At 42.7% G+C, this 20,372-nt stretch overlaps 1 protein-coding gene across 8 annotated transcripts in view; it reads left to right on the top strand.

Annotated features, from left to right (window-relative positions):
- Window positions 1-20,372, top strand: part of SFMBT1 (Scm like with four mbt domains 1) — a 125,770-nt gene that overhangs the window by 87,116 nt on the left and 18,282 nt on the right. For all 8 annotated transcript variants that reach the window (XM_085851167.1, XM_085851161.1, XM_085851160.1 and 5 more), the window contains exons 3-11: window positions 4,149-4,243; window positions 10,222-10,462; window positions 14,481-14,569; window positions 16,249-16,498; window positions 16,690-16,784; window positions 16,882-16,983; window positions 19,540-19,687; window positions 19,894-19,976; window positions 20,083-20,209. In XM_085851167.1, the coding sequence (XP_085707293.1) occupies window positions 4,149-4,243; window positions 10,222-10,462; window positions 14,481-14,569; window positions 16,249-16,498; window positions 16,690-16,784; window positions 16,882-16,983; window positions 19,540-19,687; window positions 19,894-19,976; window positions 20,083-20,209 (1,230 nt within the window). The remainder of the gene's footprint in view (window positions 1-4,148; window positions 4,244-10,221; window positions 10,463-14,480; window positions 14,570-16,248; window positions 16,499-16,689; window positions 16,785-16,881; window positions 16,984-19,539; window positions 19,688-19,893; window positions 19,977-20,082; window positions 20,210-20,372) is intronic.

A 20,372-nucleotide genomic window follows, 5' to 3' on the forward strand; every position in this document is an offset into this window, starting at 1 on the left:
AGAATAGCACTAAGTTCCTTGACTTTGCAAGAAGTCATGGACTTAGGGTGGCTGGTTCATGGTTTCAGCGCCCGCAAGCTCATCGCTGGACTTGGTATTCCAACGCTGGCGGTGTGGCAAAGGAGATTGACCATGTCCTCATTGACGGTCGTTGGAGGATGATCCAGAACTGCAGGGTCTACCGGAGTGCTCAGTTCCTCAATACTGACCACAGGCTTGTTGTAGCAACTCTAAAGCTGCACCTTAAATCCTGGAGAATGGTACCATCCCAGCCTAGGCTGGATGTTGCCAAGCTCAGGGATGAGAGAGTAGCTGAGGAGTTTGCGAACAGGCTGAGTGGACACTTGGGGGTCTGGGTGCTTTGGGGGTCCTGAAGAGTTGTGGAGCACCTTCAAGACCACCGTCCTTGATGTTGCCGGTGGATGCCTTGGAGTTCACCGCAGGGCAAAGAAGAATTTTGTCTCTCAAGGGACACTGGATACCATTGACCAGAGTCGCAGGGCCAGGCTGAATGGCAGAGCTGAGCTGTTCAGGGAGCTGAGGCGTAAAACTGTACGTGCACTGAGGGTGGACAAGGAGGCCTATGTGCGAGGAATCTGTGAGGGGGTAGAGCATCACCTGTGGACAGGTGATTCTCGTCCCGCTTACAGGGGAATTCGCGCATTACGTTCATCCAAGCCCATCCCTCGGAGCACTGCAGTTCGAGCAGAGAGTGGTAGGCTCTTGACAGAGGAGTCTGAAGTGAAGGCCCGCTGGGCCGGTTACTTTGAGCGGTTGTACCAGGCTGATCCCCCAGCTGTCGAGTTGGACGTCAAGGGTGTTACAATCCCTGTTGCTGACCCTCGAATCAACTGTGGTCCACCATCGCTTGTGGAAACACGGGCTGCGGTGAACCAGTTGAAACGGGGCAAAGCTCCAGGGATCTGTGGCATCCATGCTGAACTTCTCAAGGCTGGTGGAAATGCTGCACTCGCGTCGTTGCATGCAGTTTTGTGCTCTGCCTGGAACACAGGCATCATCCCAACTGACTGGAAGAGGGGCCTTGTTGTCCCTCTCTGGAAAGGGAAGGGTGATCGCCAAGACTGCAACAACTACCGAGGGGTGACGCTGCTCTCAGTGCCGGGCAAGGTCTTTGCTCGGATAATTCTTGATAGGGTTCGCCACCATCTGCTTGAGCACCAGCGTCCAGAGCAGTCAGGCTTTACACCAAAGAGGTCAACGATTGACCGTATCCTTGCTCTTCGTGTCCTCACTGAACGCAGACGAGAGTTTCGGCAGGGGCTGCTTGCAGCCTATGTTGATCTCTGTAAAGCGTTCGATTCAGTGAATCGGGATGTCCTCTGGAGGATTCTTGGTCTTCGTGGGGTGCCACTGAAACTGATCGATCTGATGTCTGAACTCTACTCTGGTACTGAGAGTGCTGTGAAGTGTGGTGGTACCGCCTCTGACTTATTTCCAGTTGTTACTGGAGTTCGTCAGGGATGTGTACTTGCCCCCACACTTTTCAGCACTTGTATGGACTGGATTTTTGGGAGGATGTCGGAGAGATCAAGTTGCGGTGCATCGTTTGGCAATGTCAAGATCTCGGACCTTGATTTTGCAGATGATGCAGTCATCTTTGCGGAGACTTTAGACATCCTCTTGGGAGCCCTCGAGGTGCTGAATGAGGAGTCGGAGCCGTTGGGATTACGGATTTCTTGGGTCAAAACAAAGATCCAGGCTTTCGGTGACATCTTGGATGCTGCTGTCCTGTCTGTGTCTGTTTGTGGTGAGGATGTTGAGGTCGTGGATAGATTCACTTACCTTGGCAGTGATATTCATGTCTCCGCAGGTTGTGAGCCGGAGGTCAATAGACGTCTGGGTCGGGCCTGGGGAGTCATGGATTCACTGGATCATGGGGTGTGGCGCTGCCGGTACCTGTGCGGGAGGACGAAAGTCCGAGTCTTCAGGTCCTTGGTACTTCCAGTCTTGCTCTATGGGTGCGAGACTTGGACTTTGACCAAGGATCTGAGACGGAGACTTAATTCCTTTGGTACCAGGTCTCTTCGGAGAATCCTTGGCTATCGCTGGTCGGATTTTGTGTCCAACGAGCGGTTGCTGAGAGAGACTCGGATGAGATTTGTTACCTGCATAGTCCGTGAGCGTCAGCTGCGGCTGTATGGACATGTGGCTCGTTTTCCTGACGCTGATCCTGCTCACCAGATTCTCTCAGCGAGGGAGTCTCATGAGTGGAGGAGGCCAGTGGGCCGACCACGTGCCTCATGGTTGCAGCAGGTTGACCATCATCTCAAGGAGATGGGGATGGGCCTGGCATCTGCCTGGGGGATGGCCAGACGGAGGCCCCCGGAGTACCGGCGGAAAGTGGACGCAGCGACGCGCTGTTCTGGCACATGCTCCCATACCTGACCTGACCTGAAAGTAGACGCTGCCGATGGACAATTGGAATCATAGCCAAGCTAGACATCGAAGTGTGAACATCCTCGTCATGCCGAAGAAAAGTTTGTAGAATGCTGCAAATAAGTGTCCTGGCCGTGGACGTTGACGCAAGGACGATCCATTATACCGACGTCTTTCAGCCTATGAGTAACTTAAAAGTAACGTCTGTCGATGTGTGGCAACGATCGCGTAACGTGCCAACAACACGTTAATCATAGGTTAGAAATAAGTTTCGGGTACGCTAAACATTACCTCGGCGTGTCTCAACTTATGATTAACTTACAAGTAGCATGTGTTGACGTCTGTCAACGATCGCAGACCGTGCGTACAACTTGTGGCCAGCGTAGCGGAACGTGTGAGTAATACGTCGTGAAATTTCAAGCATGAAAAAATTTGAGGACAACCAAAAAGTACAACGTTTAAAGCCAACGTACAACGACGTATGGCAGTGTTTTTCAGCGTGCTCTCAATGTTATCAAAACTTACCCATAACGTATTCAACGTGTGCCAGCGTTTTAGAAAAAAATTCAAAAATCGGCATACGTTGGCTAAAACGTCAAGGTGTGACCGGGCCTTAACCTAGGTTCGAATCTTGGCCCAGCTATAAACTGTCATCCTGGTGTTTCACATGTCGGGAATATGAGGCATCAATGTGTGCGGCGTCCCCCAGATGGACGTTAAACTGGGTGTCCCGTCTGCAACTATTAGTTGATGGATGTTAAATATCCCACGGTGTCTGTTGCGAAGGGTAGGCAAGTTTATTGCCAGCATCCAGAACAATTTTCAAATTTTTGCACTAACCCTCAAGGGGCACTGCATCAGTCACAGCCGTGCTCCCATAAAAATAAGAAAGATGCAAACTCGTCTCCATGTCCTGCACACGAAAGAACAACAACAAATTAGTTTGTAACTCCAAAGTATCAAAAAAATTGCAACCAACTCCCATGGGGTCACTCTTAATCTTTGCATGGGATGCATGGGAGTGAGCCCAAAGGCAAACAGATAATGCAGGAACTGTGAATGCCAAACCATGAACGGATAAATTCCACATTCCTGACACCTTCAGTCGAACATCAGGCATGGACAACCGGTTCGTGAAAGACTTGGGCAAAAAATGGCGGCCCTGTGCTTTGCGGTTTTTCACGGTGTATTTTTTTTTCTTTCGCGTTTTCGCGTTCGTATTCACGTCTTTTCACAGGATTTTTTATTTTCCCTAATGAATCACGAACTTCCGGGAACTTATCCCCCCCTTTTTCCATTGAAACAATGCCCCGCTATTTGCGGATTTGCTATTTGTGGCATTTTCTAGGAAGGTATCGCGGCGTCCGACAGGAATACATTTTTGTTTTTTTCTCTTCCATTATCTATCGTCGATCCTTTCTTCCATTATGCATTTAAGTGCACATGAATACAATGTGTTTTCATGACTGTGTTTTCCAAATCTGATTTGGAATCAGCACTGCATGGGTGTCACATACCAAGGTATGGGGAATGGTCTTAATTAATTTTTGTGATGACTATGGAGGTGCTTTAAAAACATAATGTTTTAAAAATCCATTTGAAACTTATTTTCTGGGTATAGTGATGCCTGCCAATTCCATTGGTGAAAATTAATTTTGTCCCACAAATGATTGTTAGACTTTCTGATCTCTGATGGACACGACTTACTTTGTGATGTTCTTCACACTCATGTGCTTCATATTGGAATCCAGACGGAAGCTGCAGCATGGAAGAAATGGAATTTAACTGGGAGGAGTACTTGGATGAGACGGGAGCGATAGCTGCACCTCCCACTGCATTCGAGCATGTAAGGCATTGTCATGTTACCGCATCAGTCTTATCCTCTCATCATTATTCCGTGTCAGAGCCATATCCTCTCAATATTATCCCTTACCAGCATTTTTTGTTCATCATGGCGAACTTCTATTTTTTTTCCATTGAATGCTTTTAGTTTAATTAAATTAGTCTCGTGTTCGTTTCTGTGCTTGTGTGTGCTCTCACATGTTTGTGGATGGAATGACTGTGCTTCACCACTTTATGTGTTCGCTCCAGTGTCGCTCCGCCCTCGCCACCGCCCGTGTCACTCCGCCTGCGTTTGCTCCACCCTACTTTATCTGCAAATATTTCACACTCCGTTCATTCAACATATCAACAAGTATAACAACCATCAGGAGTTTCGATAATTCTCAGTGTATTTCTTTTGTTTCTCTCTTTTTTTTCTTTTTTTTTGTTAATACACATTCCATTTGGCATTTGTCTCCACTATTCCTGATACTGCTCACGTCAAACATTTATCACGTTTATAGTCTATCTATATTTTCCTTGTTCCCTTATTGTCTTGCTCTCTTCTCGTGACTCATTTTCCAATCATCTTTTTACGACCTCTCTTTACCTGCATTACCGACATACCAATCCAATGCCTGGATTAAAAAAAAAATACAAATAATACATACGGCTTGACTTGCTTTTAAAATCTGCTTTCAGCTTCTAAAATGTTTAGGCCTTAAAACACACATTTCTAAATATAACAAATACAATTAACTGCAAAACTACGACGACATTACTGTAACCATAAGCAATATCAAATCCACCACCCCTTACAATAAAAAAAAAATCACAACACCAAATACTTTAAAACAACAATAATAACAACTTATCTTTTCTGCCAAAAGGAGCACTGAATTTTTAGCTTCTCTGGAATTGGAATTCCAGATAAGGTATTGTCATCGTCCATCCATCCGTCCATCATCGTCCATCCATCCGTTCATGGTGAAAACTCTGGATACTAACTCAAACATAGGAAGAAGATGAAGGGGAAAACTAGGGAAGAATCAGAAATGGAACAAAAACGAAAAATAGGGGTGGGTGCAGGGGAAAGCAAAACACATTCACTTTATAAGACAGGGGTGGGTTTATAAGCATAGAAAAGGGGAAGTTTAGTGAAGGTGAAGGTCATGAGTATGGATAGGGGGTGACCTGAGGTCGTGAGGAACTGCTATCTTGAAGCCCTGGGTAGATGAATAGGATTGAACATAATGAGGAAGGTGGTTCCATGGGTAAGAGAAAAGAGGAACAATTGAGTTGGAGGTGATCAGTAAGTTGAGCGTTTCCTCATATTTGGGTTAATAGTGGGTGGGGCGGGGGGGGGGTTGGGACGATCGGACAAAGGAAGGAAAGGACATTTAGGTGCAAGATCAGAAAGGAGGTGATAGAAGGCAGAGAGACCACCAACCGGTCTACAATGTGAAATTAAAAGGCCCAGAGCAAGCAGAGAAGATCAATTTACAAATTCAGATCGAGAGAAGGTCAACAAGCGTGTAAGATTAAGGAAACTCAAGTTACAAAACCTCAATGAATGAATGATTGATTGAATGAATCCAGTGTTACTGCCACATTAGCTGTTATATATTTAACCTGAACCAATATTGTTTGTATCGGAGCACCACTTGGGGTCGTGTATGTTCTTGCTTCATTGTTTTCATGCATTAAGTGTGATTGATACTAAAGTTATCGTTGACATTTATTTTCCTCTTTTCCTTCCTGAAGTCACGGTTCATTAGATGTTGATTGTGCTAGTTTCAAATAGCAGTTGTTTTAATTGCTTCCTTTTTCTAAACAATTTGATATCTTAATCCGAAGTAAATCCACCACTTTGTTTTTATTTTTTTCTAGTTTGCTCATACTCTTTCCTTTTTCTTCTTTGTATCCCACATTTCTCGTTGAGATAGAATTGTGAGGCGGCATATATCTGGGGAAGGGTATAAAACAATTTCTACAGGGTTGAAAGTTCCCAAGAGCACTGTGAGCTCCATCATTAGGAAATGGAAAGAATATGGAACTACGCAGGCTCTTCCTCGAGCTGGCCAATCGAACAAACTGGGCAAGAAGGACCTTTGGCAGAGAGGTGACCAATAACCAAGTGACACTCTGACAACTACAGAGTTCCTTGTCTGAAATGGGAGAACCTGCTGGAAGGACAACAGTATTTGCATAACTTCACTAATGTCTGCTTTATGGGAGAGTGGCCAGATGGAAACCACTCCTGAGAAGAACACACATGACAACATGCCTGGAGTTTGCAAAAAGACACGTGAAAGACTCTGAAAGCATGAGGCAAAAGATTCTGTGGTCTGAGACAAAAACTGAACTCTTTGACCTGAATGCAAAGTGCTACGTCTGGCAGAAACAACACAGCTCATCACCCATCTAACACCATCCTTACTGTGAAGTGTGGTGGTGGCAGCATCATGCTATGGGGATGCTATTCAGCGGCAGGCACTGGGCGACTTGTAAGGATAGAGGGAACAATGAATAAAGCCAAATACAGGAATGACTGTGCTTTTATGACACCATGAGCAATGAATAGAGCAAAAGACCTTGGACTGTGGCGAAGATTTACATTCCAACAGGACAATTCCATTCCATCGGAACCATACTCTGTGCAGAGCATTGATGTTGCACAATCCTGGACGGGTTGCCACTCCGACGCAGGATACCATCAAGCTGGTTCTCATTTTGCCAACCTGGGAAGGATGACAGGCTGAGTAAACCCCACCTGTATTAATTCAACAGCCAAGCAGGATTTGAACTCAGGGCCCTGGGATCCCAACCCTAACCATTAAGCCAACACCAGGCATACACAGGACAATTACCCCAATCATACAGCCAAAGCAACACTAGAATGGCTTCATAACAAGAATGTGGTAGTCGTTCAGTGGCCCAGCCAAACCCCAGACTTTTGAATCCCATTGAGAATCTGTGGAAAGACTTGAAGATTCCTGTTCGCCGATGCTCCCCATCCAACTTAGACAGAGCTTGAGCAAATGTGCAAAAAGTAATGGGAGAAAAATCACCAAATCCAGATGTGAAAAGCTGATACAGACATACCCAAGAAGATGTCGAAGCTGTATTCGCTGCCAAAGGTGCTTCTACAAAGTATTGACGGGGGATTGAATACTTGTGTAAATTAGATATTTCTGTATTTTATTTGCAAAAATTTCTAAAAACACGTTTTCACTTTGACATTATGAGGTATTATTTGGAGATTGTTGATAAAAGAATCTCATTTTAATTCATTTTAAATTAAACCTGTAACATAACAAAATGTCAAGGGGTGTGAATACTCTCTGAAGACATTGCCGACTGTAATCCTATTATTTTTCAATATATTACAATTGCTGCTGTTATATTAAAATAATGCAAACGTCTTCATAGTCTTTGATTATGCCTCCCCCGAAAGGACAGGGGAAGGCCTATAGCTGTTCTCGGGTTTGTTTCCACAATTGGTGCCTCCAATTTGTAATGGTACTTCAGAGTTTCTTCAACCACGAGGAGTATTAAACCATCACTTAGTTTTTGGGGGTTTTTTTCCTGCCACTGTCCAAGCTGTATCTCAGAGGCAGCTGAGATTTTCAGAATGAAATTTTGCATCGACAATGTAAATAAAAATTACGCAGAGTTGACCTAACTTTTTTTTTTTGACCTTGACCTAATTGGTCATTTACACATTTTTCACGAAACTCGACTAATTTTTGTCCAATCAGAGCAAAGTTGCCCTCTCTAGATAGTCAAGACCAGCGTTTCTCAACCTTTTTACCGTTGTGGAACCCTTGAAATAGTTTTCATGTCTCAGGGAACCCCTGCATAAAAATTAATATCGAGCTCTTTTATATTTTTATCGTAGTTCACGTGGTAAATATAACATATTTTTTTCGGATACCTGGTTTAAGGAAAAAATGACCCCCTTTTTGTCAAATTTATTGGCAATGAAAAAAAAACATACTGCTTGTTTATGAGACCTCTCACCGAGGCTTTAAATATTACATTAAAAAAAAAATTAGACATGCGCTATCGCAGCTGCGTCGTACCTCCTATTACTCTTGTTTTGTTTACATTGATGACGTCACGAGTTCGTTTCTCGCAAGTTTCCGCGATTCACTGTTCGAACACATGTTTCAAACCACTAAAAAATCTGATTGAATTGGGCCAATCTACTTGTTTTGTAATTGGGTTGTGCGGCTTGGTCAATTAAAAAACGTCATTTTTGAAAGTGTTTGTCAACCCCGAGTCTGTTTGACAATTAAAAAACACCTCATGTAACTTGATAAACAAAACTTAAACAAATAAAGCTGAAGCAATAAAGGTAAACAGAAGAACTAACACAGACAGACAGACAGACGTGTGTATATATGTATATATATATATATATATATATATATATATATATATATATATATATATATATATATATATATATATATATATATATATATATATATATATATATATATATATATATATATATATATATATATATATATATATATATCGCGCTTGGAAGCACAGAGAAGATAGATGGACACCGTGCATGCGTCCCGTACTTGAGTCAGTCACTCAATGATACACGAATCCTCCGCGTACAGGACGTCCACAAACCAGTGAGGGCGGTTTCACACTGGCGCCATATAGACATCGTTAAATACATTCCCTATGGTTGTTATAATTGTAAATAATATAAGAGGTTGAAGCCTCTATTATTATAACCAAGGAGTTTCCAACAATATGCCGTACGTGTATAGTAAAATTACGAATATTAAATCAAACAAAAACTACTCAACAATACATTAGCCTATTTATTACTGTTTCTCGCGGAACCCCGAGCGACCTCTTGCGGAACCCTAGGGTTCCGGGGAACCCCGGTTGAAAAACACTGGTCTAGACTCTAGAGTAAGGATCATTTACGCTCGATTTACATCATACCCCTCCGAGTTAAAGATAAAGGTTATAAATTATGTCGGTCTGAAAAAACAAACAAACCAAAAAACTAGTTTTTTGGTCATCGCTCAATTTTGCCAATGCGGAATCTCAAAGCCCACCGAGCCTTCCAAGATGTTCTTGCATCGTATTGATATACCTGAACTGAATGAAGTTGTGCTCCTGATATTTGATTAGTATCCTTGACCTACTTTTTTTCGAATTGTGACCTAATTAACCAAATAACACTGTTTGATCATAACTTGAATAAGTTTCTCCCGATTTTTCATGATGTTTAGCTGGATGGATAGACTGTAGATGAAGAAACATTTTCTTAATCTACACTTTATCCAAAAGTGGTGTCAAGGTCATATGGCCATCATTGGATCGCGGGTGCCGGGGGAGCCTTACCCTTGGCGATCTCTTTGTGATCGCACATATCAAGTTATTTGTGATGTTGCACACATGCCGACGTCTTTATAGATTGTCCTTAATTTTAACACCAATTGTGTACACTGAAATCACTGAGGTGTAAGAAAAATGCTGACGTTCCATTGTTTGCTTGGTAAAAATATATACTTGTACAAATTCTTGAATCAAGTTGTTGGAAAACCCTCCTACTCGTGCCATGGTAACCAAAACTGTGTGTGTGAAGCGGTCATTTCCTGCATCTGTGAAGAAGAGGAAGTTTGTGAAGGGAAGCCATAGCACAAAAACTACATGGCTAAGTTTATTGCATGATGATCGTAGTAAATTATTGAAAAGGGCACTGGAGTTGTAGAAATTCATTTACTTTTACTGATTAGACTTGTGCGAAGTAGCCTGGTTTGGTCATTTCATTGTAAACCATTGCAACCTCCGCAAGGACAAACTTGGCTAACTTGGAACTGCCTTTTGTGAAGGAATGCTTTGAAATCGTATAGGATATTGAGCTTTGCCATAACCGATTTAATGCCATACGCCACATGTAGCTGACTTTTATACCAATAACTACCTAAAGGACCATTAAGCATTTCACTGTTCCATACTTAGGTGGAAAACGGTCTTCAGAGTGGCTTCACCCCAGGCATGGCACTTGAGGTTCTCAGTGGGCACGAGCCTGGCGTGTACTGGGTGGCCACTGTGGTAACTACATGTGGCGAACTGCTGCTGCTGCGCTACGCTGGGTATGGGCAAGACCGCCATGCTGACTTCTGGTGCCACGTGCTTACATCTGAACTGCACCCAGTCGGGTGGAGTGCCCAGCACGGACTGCCTCTGAGGCCTCCTCGTGGTGAGTGGCCTTCTACAATGTAATTGTGGCCCTATCATGTTTTCGGGTATTCGGGCTTCATTTGGCTGTTATGCCCTGTCTCCTCAAGGAATCTTGGCCAGAACTTGTTAACATCAGAACCAGAGTGAAGTGAAACCAAGTTTTAATTTTCCAATAATAAGGGAAATCTCATTGTTATGCTCTTCATACAACGTGTCTGTCTAATTTCTTGTCTCTTTGGCCGAAATACCATCCGATTCCCTTCTGAGTGTGATGCCTGATACAGCACTGAGCAGTAAATAACCCAAACAAAACAACTCGCTGATAAGTGCGCTACCTTTGCACCATCTTACCAAGACTACCAACATTGAGTTTGACTGTCATATTTCTTTATTATATCTGCCACTGAAAGTGGATGGAGGTTATGTTTTCACTCCTGTCTGTCTGTCTGTCTGTCTGTCTGTCTCTGTTTCTTGTTTGTGAACAGGATATCTCAAAATGTTGTGGACATATTCAGCTGAAACTTGATGGACACGTTGGGTGTGTGACTCGAAAGAATCGATTCAATTTTGTGAAGATCCGATAATTTTTTAATTCGATAATCCGATCGAGATAATCGTGAAGATCCGATCCGATAATTCTTCACCATCGAGAGATCAGGCTAAAACGATGTATTGCAGAATATCTCAAAAAGTTTTGGACAAATCCGGTTGAAACTTGCCGGCAGGTTGGGTGTCTGACGAGGATAAATTTATTCGATTTTGGTGAAGATCTGGATCCGGATACGAGAATTATTTCATTTTGAAAGTGATTCTTCACCATTGAAAGATGAGGCCAAAAATTATATATAGCATGATGTTTCAAAAATGTATTGGGCCAGGTATGTTCTCGTGGATCAGGAATTTATTGGTGGAGGTATGTGCTCCACCAGGAGCCCTTATAGTTTGGAATGCATTTACTTTGTTATCCGGTCATTTCTATTCCTGTCTGATACCCATGTCGTCATTTCAAGGACCCTTTAATTTCCATCTGTTCATTTTGATGAATCCTATAATTCCCTTCCAGGCTTTTATCAACCCTCTGACAGCAATTGGATGTTAGCATGCTTGTGCAGTGGGTTTGTCAAGCCATTTGCTTGTTTACTTTGTTGTTGTTTTTTGTTTCTTTTGTTGTTGTTGCACAACTTGATGAATGAAACCGAGTTGTCACGTCATATACTACTTGCAAGTAGAGAATAATCTTTGCCATTTTAATTCCACTCTGCTTCGACTTCTTTTTTTTTTTATTGTTACTTTTTTTGAGGAACGTGTTTTTTTGATTCAGAATTTTAAATATCTCACCTACTTCTAGATTGTTTCCTCTCATCATGAGATGTTTCATGACTTTGTTTTTTATTTTCCAAACTCTTTCATCTAACTCAGTTGATACAGTTTGCCAACATGAGACTTCCTAGTTATGAACAATACAATAGCGTTAGTAGAAAAATATGTTTCCCGTTGTATGCTGACTTTAATTCCCGACAGGTTATGCATGGATATATCAGGTATTGTGTCTCTGATTGAGCATAGCATTCAAAAAATTTTCAGAATATGGTATTCCTTATAGTATCACACACACACACACACACACACACACACACACACACACACACACACACACACACACACACACACACACACACACACACACACACACACACACACACATTGAAAGCCATTTTACCCTGCTAGAGCAGGGGTTAGTCTTGCAGGCCCCATGACAATCATGGTTCCCTTTTTGAGGCAATGTTTATTTATTTATTTTTGAAGGCCGGATGCCCTTCCTGACACCAACCCTTTAGTCGCCTCTTATGACATGTAGGGATACGTTTTACCTATTCTAACTGGGGCACACACCAGGACCAGTCCTCTGGTACTCATTTTGCCAACCTCGGAAGGATGGACAGGCTGAGCCGACCCCACCTGGTGTTAAGTCATCAGCCAACGGGGCTCGAACTCAGGATCCTCGGATCCAAAACCAGGCTTTCGTTACAGTATTCTGCACCTATATTTATTTTCCTTACTCATTATTAAGTTGCACAGTAGGCTTTCTTGAAGAAGGGGAGGGGGATGGGCATTCAAAAACCCGAAGCACCTGCCCCCACACCCACTTCTCCGCGCAGAAAGTGAACTGGCATGCCGTCCCATCAGGGTCCTTGTGACAGGATTCAGTCACCATTCCAGTTAAGAGGTGTGAGATGTACTGTATATACTCCCTCATGAGAGTAAGCTAACTGATGCTGTGGGTTGCAGTAGGTGGGTGGTTTTGGGTTTCTTTACAGACTGCAACCAAGCCGGTTTTCCCATTTAATCTCGATAGTTACTGACACAGCTGTAACTTAACATTCTGATTAACCAGTAATAGGTCCCTAAACAGGGTGTATATGTGACGGGCCCCCCTTTTGGTCAGGAACCCTGCAGCAAATGCTATAGGGGCACAGGGATTCACGGACACCATTCCATTAAAGAGGTGCTGGAAGGAATATATATATATATATATATATATATATATATATATATATATATATATATATATATATATATATATATATATATATATATATATATATATATATATATATATATATATATATATCACGAGATAAACTTGTTTTTAGTTATATATACACCTCGTTATCTTTTTTGCCAATTCTTGGATTATTCAAATGAGTATGTTGCTTCTATAACTTTTTGATTGCCCATGTATGTCACTAGTTTATTTAATCTGACATTTATTTTTTTCTCATTTCAGAGTTTATTATACAGGAGTAGAGATTTTGATTTTAAATGAAATTACCGATATTTTTGAAAATTGAGAAATGTGTTGCTCCATGTACATTAAAAATTTTGGATGGTGCTAAAATTGAGCATCATGGTGTCATAAAATTCTTTATTTATTTTATATTTATATATATATATATATATATATATATATATATATATATATATATATATAATTTTTTAGTGCAAAGAAGGGGTCAGCTCAAAAAGAAACACAAATGCATGGTCATTGCTGTGTATGGTGAAGACCTGCCTTGGTTTTCTATATTAGCTAAATGGACTGCTGATGTTTAAGTTTGGGCATAAGTCCCTTGAGGATAACCCCAGGTCAGGGTGGCTGGTAAATGTGACTGACCCATAAACTGTTGCCTAGTTTGAAGTATTTATTGTTGAGAATCCCTGCTGGTCGATAAAATATCCACAGAATCAAGAATTTCTCAAAACAGCAATTTCACCATCACCCACAAACTCAGGAGCATAATCTCAGATCTCAGTTCTCATGATCAACAGCAGTGGCTGGAATCTTGTCGGAAGGTTCTGCAACTGTGCAACAGAGATCCAGGCAGCTACATCATTCATCCAGGAAATGTGGCTTCATCACCGATTCTGGAACCAAATTGAATAAAATAAAAATTGATACATGATCTCGGGCTCTTCGTGGAGCTGCCACACTCATACACATGGACATACAGACCAACATATGTGACAGAACACAGGACTGTTAGATGAGGCAAACACAGCCACTGAGATTGGGGGAAGTGCCATCACTTCCTGGGACACTCTGGGTGCCAGCAACACCACAACAGTGGTGCCACCTTTCTCACTGCACTCAGCGGGGCATTTCCTCCTCCCCATATAATCCAACCTATGGGAATTTTCCATGCTCTTCACCCTTTAAATGCTGAACATAAAACAAGGAAATAGCACGTACCATTTTTAAAGTCCGGTATGACTTGGCCGGGGTTCGAACTACCGACCTCCCAGACTCAGAGCGGATATTCTAACCATTACACCATTGACTCTGGTGATGGATTTCAGGTGAAGGCATCACCATTCACCAGGGATCACCACCACCCAATACAATTTTTCACCCCACACGCTCAGCTGGTGCCTGGTGGGATTACAGCCTTGATTTTCTGGGATGACGAAGGAATCCTGCAGATTCACTATATACCTCAAAAAAAACCATATAAATGTGTGATCTTTGTGCTCTTTGACAGCTTTGCAGGAGCGCCATGGGGATTGGGGCAACTTTTTGGTGCAAACTCTGACTGGAGCCCGAGCAGCACCTGCACGACTGCTAGAAGGGGTGAGGATGGTTTGGGCCCGTTGTTTGCACTTTCTGCTCGTTCATCTTTGCTTCTTCAAATCAAACTGCCATTGGCATTTGTATTTTGCATGAGTAATTGTGACACAATTCATGTCTTTATTTTTCTCCTTAAAGTTTTAAAGGACTATCCTTATTGGCAAAAGTGCAAACGTGAAAAAACTCCAAAGACGAATCTTGTCAAAGGCTCACATTGAAGTTTTGATCAAAGGATGTCCTTCATTAGTGACTCATAAATTTGTGCAACATCTTGGTATTCTGTTCCTTTGATACATATACATTATTTTGTGCCATAAGCTCCATTAGCAAAGTGCTGTAATATAATCTATAACAGCAGTTTACGTTACAAATGGTCTCCAACCATGAGTTTGGCTTCCGTCTTGGTCATCTCACCTTGGACTATATCTGAAACAAGAATTCAGGGTTATCTCACTGGACTTCTGTGCATTTGGCTCTATCTGGCACCCCTTCGTGATTGACAGTCTGCTCGTGTTGTCTAGGGTTCCCCCCTTGACTGGCTATTAGATCTCTTGTGTGCTCGCAAGCGCCATTTTGTTCTGAACGGAATTATATCCCATGGCGTACTTCTAAAGGCTTGTATACCGCAATATAATATTCTGGGACCAATCCCATTCTTGATATACAACTATAACATCTTTGTCACTAAAAAAAAAAATCCATTTTGTCACTTTACAGTTTACAACACTTTGTGCAGGATAGCTTCGTACCCCTCTACCAGGCAGGCTGTGGCAGCATCCCTCTCTGCTGCTCTGGAGAAAAAAAAGCAATTGGCCATTTGTCTGTTTGTGCAAGAATGACCCGTATTCTGACTTTGTTCCTCCATAATCTTCCAAAAATATTTTCATATATCCAAGCAAGATCATATTTCCAAGCTGGAACCCAAAGCCATGGGCCAACTCGAGTTTTCCACAGGGCCAGCCCCTCCTTTACTGTTGGCTTATATAAGGGTGTTCAAAGCCTTCATCCAGAATTCATTAAATTTGGTTCTGGTGATGCTGCTTCCCATCTTGCGTCCTTGAGGCCTTGGAATCAAAGGCCCTTGGTGCCGTCGTCATCTTGCATCAGGAAGCTGTGTCTCATGGTCTGCTGCTTCTGCTCATTGGAGGAACATTGGTGTCCTTGCAGTTTATTACTAGCTCTGTTGTACTTTATTACGAGCTTTTACTTCTCCTGCTCTCTCTCACCCCTCGACACAGCCCCTGCCCCTCCAGGTTTTGCACTTTCTGCTAGAAACCCTTTCAAACCTAATGCTCACCTCCATTCTTTTGTATACCTCTTCTTGCCTATGGAACTGTTTCTGAGTCCATTGTTTAAAGTTCTTCCCTACAGGATTTCAAAGTACTTCCCACTGTCAACTCGTGCTCTCTTCCCCTTGATACACCTGCTGAGACCCTGTTCCCAACCTTCTGGAAATCCTCTTTCTGCTGTGGTGCATCTTTTTGCTGTTGTCTGACTGTTTTCCTTTTCCTCCATTTTGTGTGTTTTTTTCCATTACCCCTTATTGTTCTGCCTTTCTGTAAGCCTAAATACTTGGGTTAAACAAAAAGACATACGTCACTTTATCTGTGCCCTAAATCAGGTGGTTTCACCACCAGGAATTCTCTCTGATTCCGCCGTCCCTTTGCATCCTATCTTCATAGCCACAGCGTGGGAAAGAGCTCATGCATTGGGTCGTGCCCGGGTGCTGGCTGGAGCTGCAGGATGCTCATGTTGGGTTGCATGCGTGGCCAGTTCGGGTCGAGGAGAACATCGGCGGACGTTTGCGCCTTCGTTACTGTGGCCTCGGCCCTGCGGAGGCCCGACACGACCAGTGGCTTTTCTTTTTGATGCCCCGGATTCGACCGCTCGGCTGGGGTTGTGTTGCAAGATGCTCGCTTGAGCCTCCTTCTAGTAGGTTTTCCCCTTGTTCGTAATTTTTGTTGCTCTTGATGAAGTTTGTTTGAAGGCAGTTGTGTGTACTCATACTTGTTTTGTCATTTATCTTTGAAGATATTTATTGGGTGGGGCAGCACGCATTGTGTTTGGAACTATGCACATTGTAGGCATGGCATTAAACGAGATGGAACACGTGTGTATCTCAGGTGTGCGTTCGCTAAAACTCGAGCAGCACTGGCGCCAAGCACTAGGTCAAGTTTACGAAGATCAGCCCTCATTGCTCCCCTCCGAGGTCTTCAAGGTTTGTGCAATTTGAGGTGTTCTCAGCAAATCACACTGGCTTCTGGAACTGGTCTTTCTTTGAGGGTTGTGCAATGTCCGTCGGTTGCTGTTCATAGGATCAACCGGAGATTCGAAGCAACAGCTTTGGTGTTGGAATGAAGCTGGAAGCGGTGCATCCGGCTTTTCCATTTGGTATATCTCCCGCCACAGTCACCAAGGTATGGAATGGAGAGTTATACATTTTGTGAGCAATTAATTTGCTCACAATGCGAATTCTATCCAGGGGCTATGAAATACTTTTTTCGGTTGTGGGGGGGGGCTGTATAAGGGGGAGTAGTGGTTGCTGGACTTTGCCTGAATATTTCTTTCTGCATTTTCATATTTTTGTCTTTTTATTTATATTTTTTATGTCTCCCTTTGTTTCTTTCTGTGCTTGCCAGAAATTTAAATAAATATGAGTTCCCTTAATTCAGGAGGAGGCCATTGGGCCCATCAAGCCTGTGCAATGGTTCCCAACCTATGGTTGTTTGTCCACGCTTTATCCTTTTTTTAAATGCTGAGCATCAAGAAAGGAAGCAGCTCATACCATTTTAGTCGCAGGTGTGACTCGGCCAGGGTTGGGTACGAAACTAGTACCTCCCAGACTCGGGGCAGGCACTCTGATCCGTTAATACGTGACCGAGTTTGATGACCCAAAGGTGACCCTTGCATTCATTACGTTATTGAGTATCAAGTTGTAGTTCCCTGACCTAATTATTTAAAAATATACATTTCCTCGTGACAAATTTCGTATCAACAATTGTTTGTCTGCTGATGAAAGATTGATGCAGAAGCCGTGCTGTTCTGGACTGATGTTGAATGATTTCTGAACCGCTTTTGGATTATCCCAAGGATGTAAAATTAAATAGTGGGGTTGGGGGGGGGAGGTAGGGTGAAAATAGATTTCACAGCTATTATTTAATATAATTATGCATGATATTTCAGTTTCTGAGTTTTTTTTGTTGTTGTTGAACATGCCGACTTTGTACACTTGCTCATATTATCCTTATTTGTGGCATTTTTCTTAAATTGTGTCTACGGTGGATTATTGGTGAGGTTTTCAGAAATTTCACATAAAGGGACCAATGGTGTTTGTTTATGTAGAAATATATGGTGACATTTTGAACCCTCCCCCCCCCCTCCAGCACTCCATTCCCCCATCATCCTTATCGGTATGCTTCATGCATTCCTCTTCTCTTCTTGCACTTTACCTGAATCTGTAATACCTCCCAAACTCTCCTCCATCTTTTCTTTTCTAAACGTGATCAAAGCTCACGGAAGAGCGAGATGGCAGATTGTGAGAAAGCAGAAGCATACAGTGGGGGTATTTGAGCCATATTTGAACTCAACAAGCAAGCTAATAAATGAGACAGACACGTGCAGAGACAGACACACAAAACGGTTACCTACAAGGAAGATGGTTTGGTTAAATGGGATCAGTGGCTGGAAAAAAGATTGCAGGTCGAGATGGGGGTGGTGACAGATGGTCGTGCACCTCCTGCTTTGAAAGCCCTGGAGGGGAGAGAAGGCTTGAACAGAATTCAAGAAGGCAGTTCCACAAACGAGAGAAGCAAGGAACAAAAGGGTGGAAGTGTGTGGTCAACCTGAATGTTCTTTCGTATCATCTTCCCATCTTTTTGTGTACAAAATTTACATTTATGTTAATGCAATCTGACAGTGGGACAGTGGTACAACAGGTGGACATACAAAGAGAATGAACAAACATGTCTCTTCCTTTTATCAAATTAATTTGTGCATTTCAGTCTCCCTGGTCCATATGCATGTGTATAAAGTAGAAGGTCCCTAGGTAAGTTTTCTTTATGTAGAGTTGCTACATGGTCATGCCAAATCAGAATGTTCCGGAAAACAAGGCCATCATTTACTTTTCATTTTATTTTATTTTATTTATTGTTTTTTTGAAACGAGATAATGCTTAAAGTGGTCCAGCATTTTGAGGCCTTGATAAGCTGCTGCCTCTGCCAAAATCTCCCTTCTCCCTCCCTCGTACTCCACAATTATTTTATTTGTTTTAACGTGAGTCAAACTTCTGTTGAAGGTGACTTTCAAGTTTTCAGTTGTATCTTGAGGAGTGACAAAAGAGTACAGTGTTAAAACTGAGGATGACAAGATTGATTATTATTATCCAACCTTTCATCTTGCATCCTTGTACCAAAAAAAAAAAAAGTAACTTCAGCAAGTTTTCCAATGATTTATGTGGTGGCATCCATGTCGTGCCTTTGGTTCTTGATCGTCTGTGAAATGCATATTTATGTAATGTGATTCATGGCATATCACGCTCCTGTGTGGGCCAGCAGGATAGCCCATATTCCTTTAGGTGCACACACTCGTCCCTAGGCTGCCTAGCCTGGGTTCAAATCTCGGCCCAGGTGTAAACTGTCAACCCAGTGTTTCACAGGTAGGGTGATTCATCAGTGTGCTTGTCGTCCCTCGTATGGACGTTAAACCAGGCATCCCATCTGCCGGCATTGGTTTGTGGACGTTAAAGATCCCACGGTGTCCTTTGTGAAGAGTAGGCCAGCTATCGCCTGCACCTTGAACAAATTTGGGAAGTAATGTTTTTTTTTTATAATTATTATTCTCTTCGTCAAGTACAGCAAAGTTTTGTTTATAAGGAGAAGAGAAAAATAAATTATATTTGCTCTTCCTGCTTTTTTTTAAATCTTGCGCAGAATCTCTCTTTTCAGTTGAAGTTTTCTTGTCATGCCACAATTTAGGTCTTCAATGACAAGTTCTTCCTGGTTGAAATGGATGATCTGCGGCAGGAAAAGACTTCGTGGAACTTTGTGTGCCACGTCGACAGCCCTGGCATCTTGCCCGTACACTGGTGCCTCCATAACGGTGTACACGTTTCTCCGCCGCAGGGTGAGAGTGCACTCTGGTGGCCGAGGTTTAGTCGATTTGGGGAGATGTGAAGGAGGGGTCAAAAAGGGGTAGCACCTCGCATGACTAGATCATTTTTGGTGGTTGATGTAGATGCTGGGGATTAAAAAAATTAATCCTATTAGTTAATTGGACCGTGTGTCTTCGAGCTATTCATTCACAGTAGCCATGATTTCGCTATTCGGCAGGGTACAGCAGCCATGATTTTGATTGGGCCGAATATTTGAAAAACTGTGGCACGGAGGCTGCTGCGGACTACTGCTTCAGACAGGTGGGCACTAGGTTTGAAGAGAGGTTACGAAGTTCTTTCGGTCATGCCATTGTCATTGTGCTGCAATTTAACCCCTGCTCTTCCGTAACCCCTTGTCTTTCCATAGACCCCAGTAAATCATGACTTCCAGGAGGGCATGAAGTTAGAAGCTGTGAATCCTCTCAGCCCCAGCGACATATGTGTTGCCACCATCACACATATACGCAAACAGCTTTTGTGGCTGCACTTGGAGGGTACGTGCCCCTCAATGCTGCAGTTCTACCACCTCATGTACAAGGGCTTGTTCATGTTCCCACAGTTTGAATACATTTATCTCTGCATTCCAAGGCATTCATCTCCTCAAAACATTTATTTATTTTTCTTTGTCACTTTTAAATGCATGATTATTCCTAAAAT

The sequence above is a fragment of the Eptatretus burgeri genome, chromosome 13 (assembly GCF_056783735.1).
Source record: "Eptatretus burgeri isolate ZD-2024b chromosome 13, Ebu_testis_v1, whole genome shotgun sequence".
Taxonomy (NCBI): domain Eukaryota; kingdom Metazoa; phylum Chordata; class Myxini; order Myxiniformes; family Myxinidae; genus Eptatretus; species Eptatretus burgeri.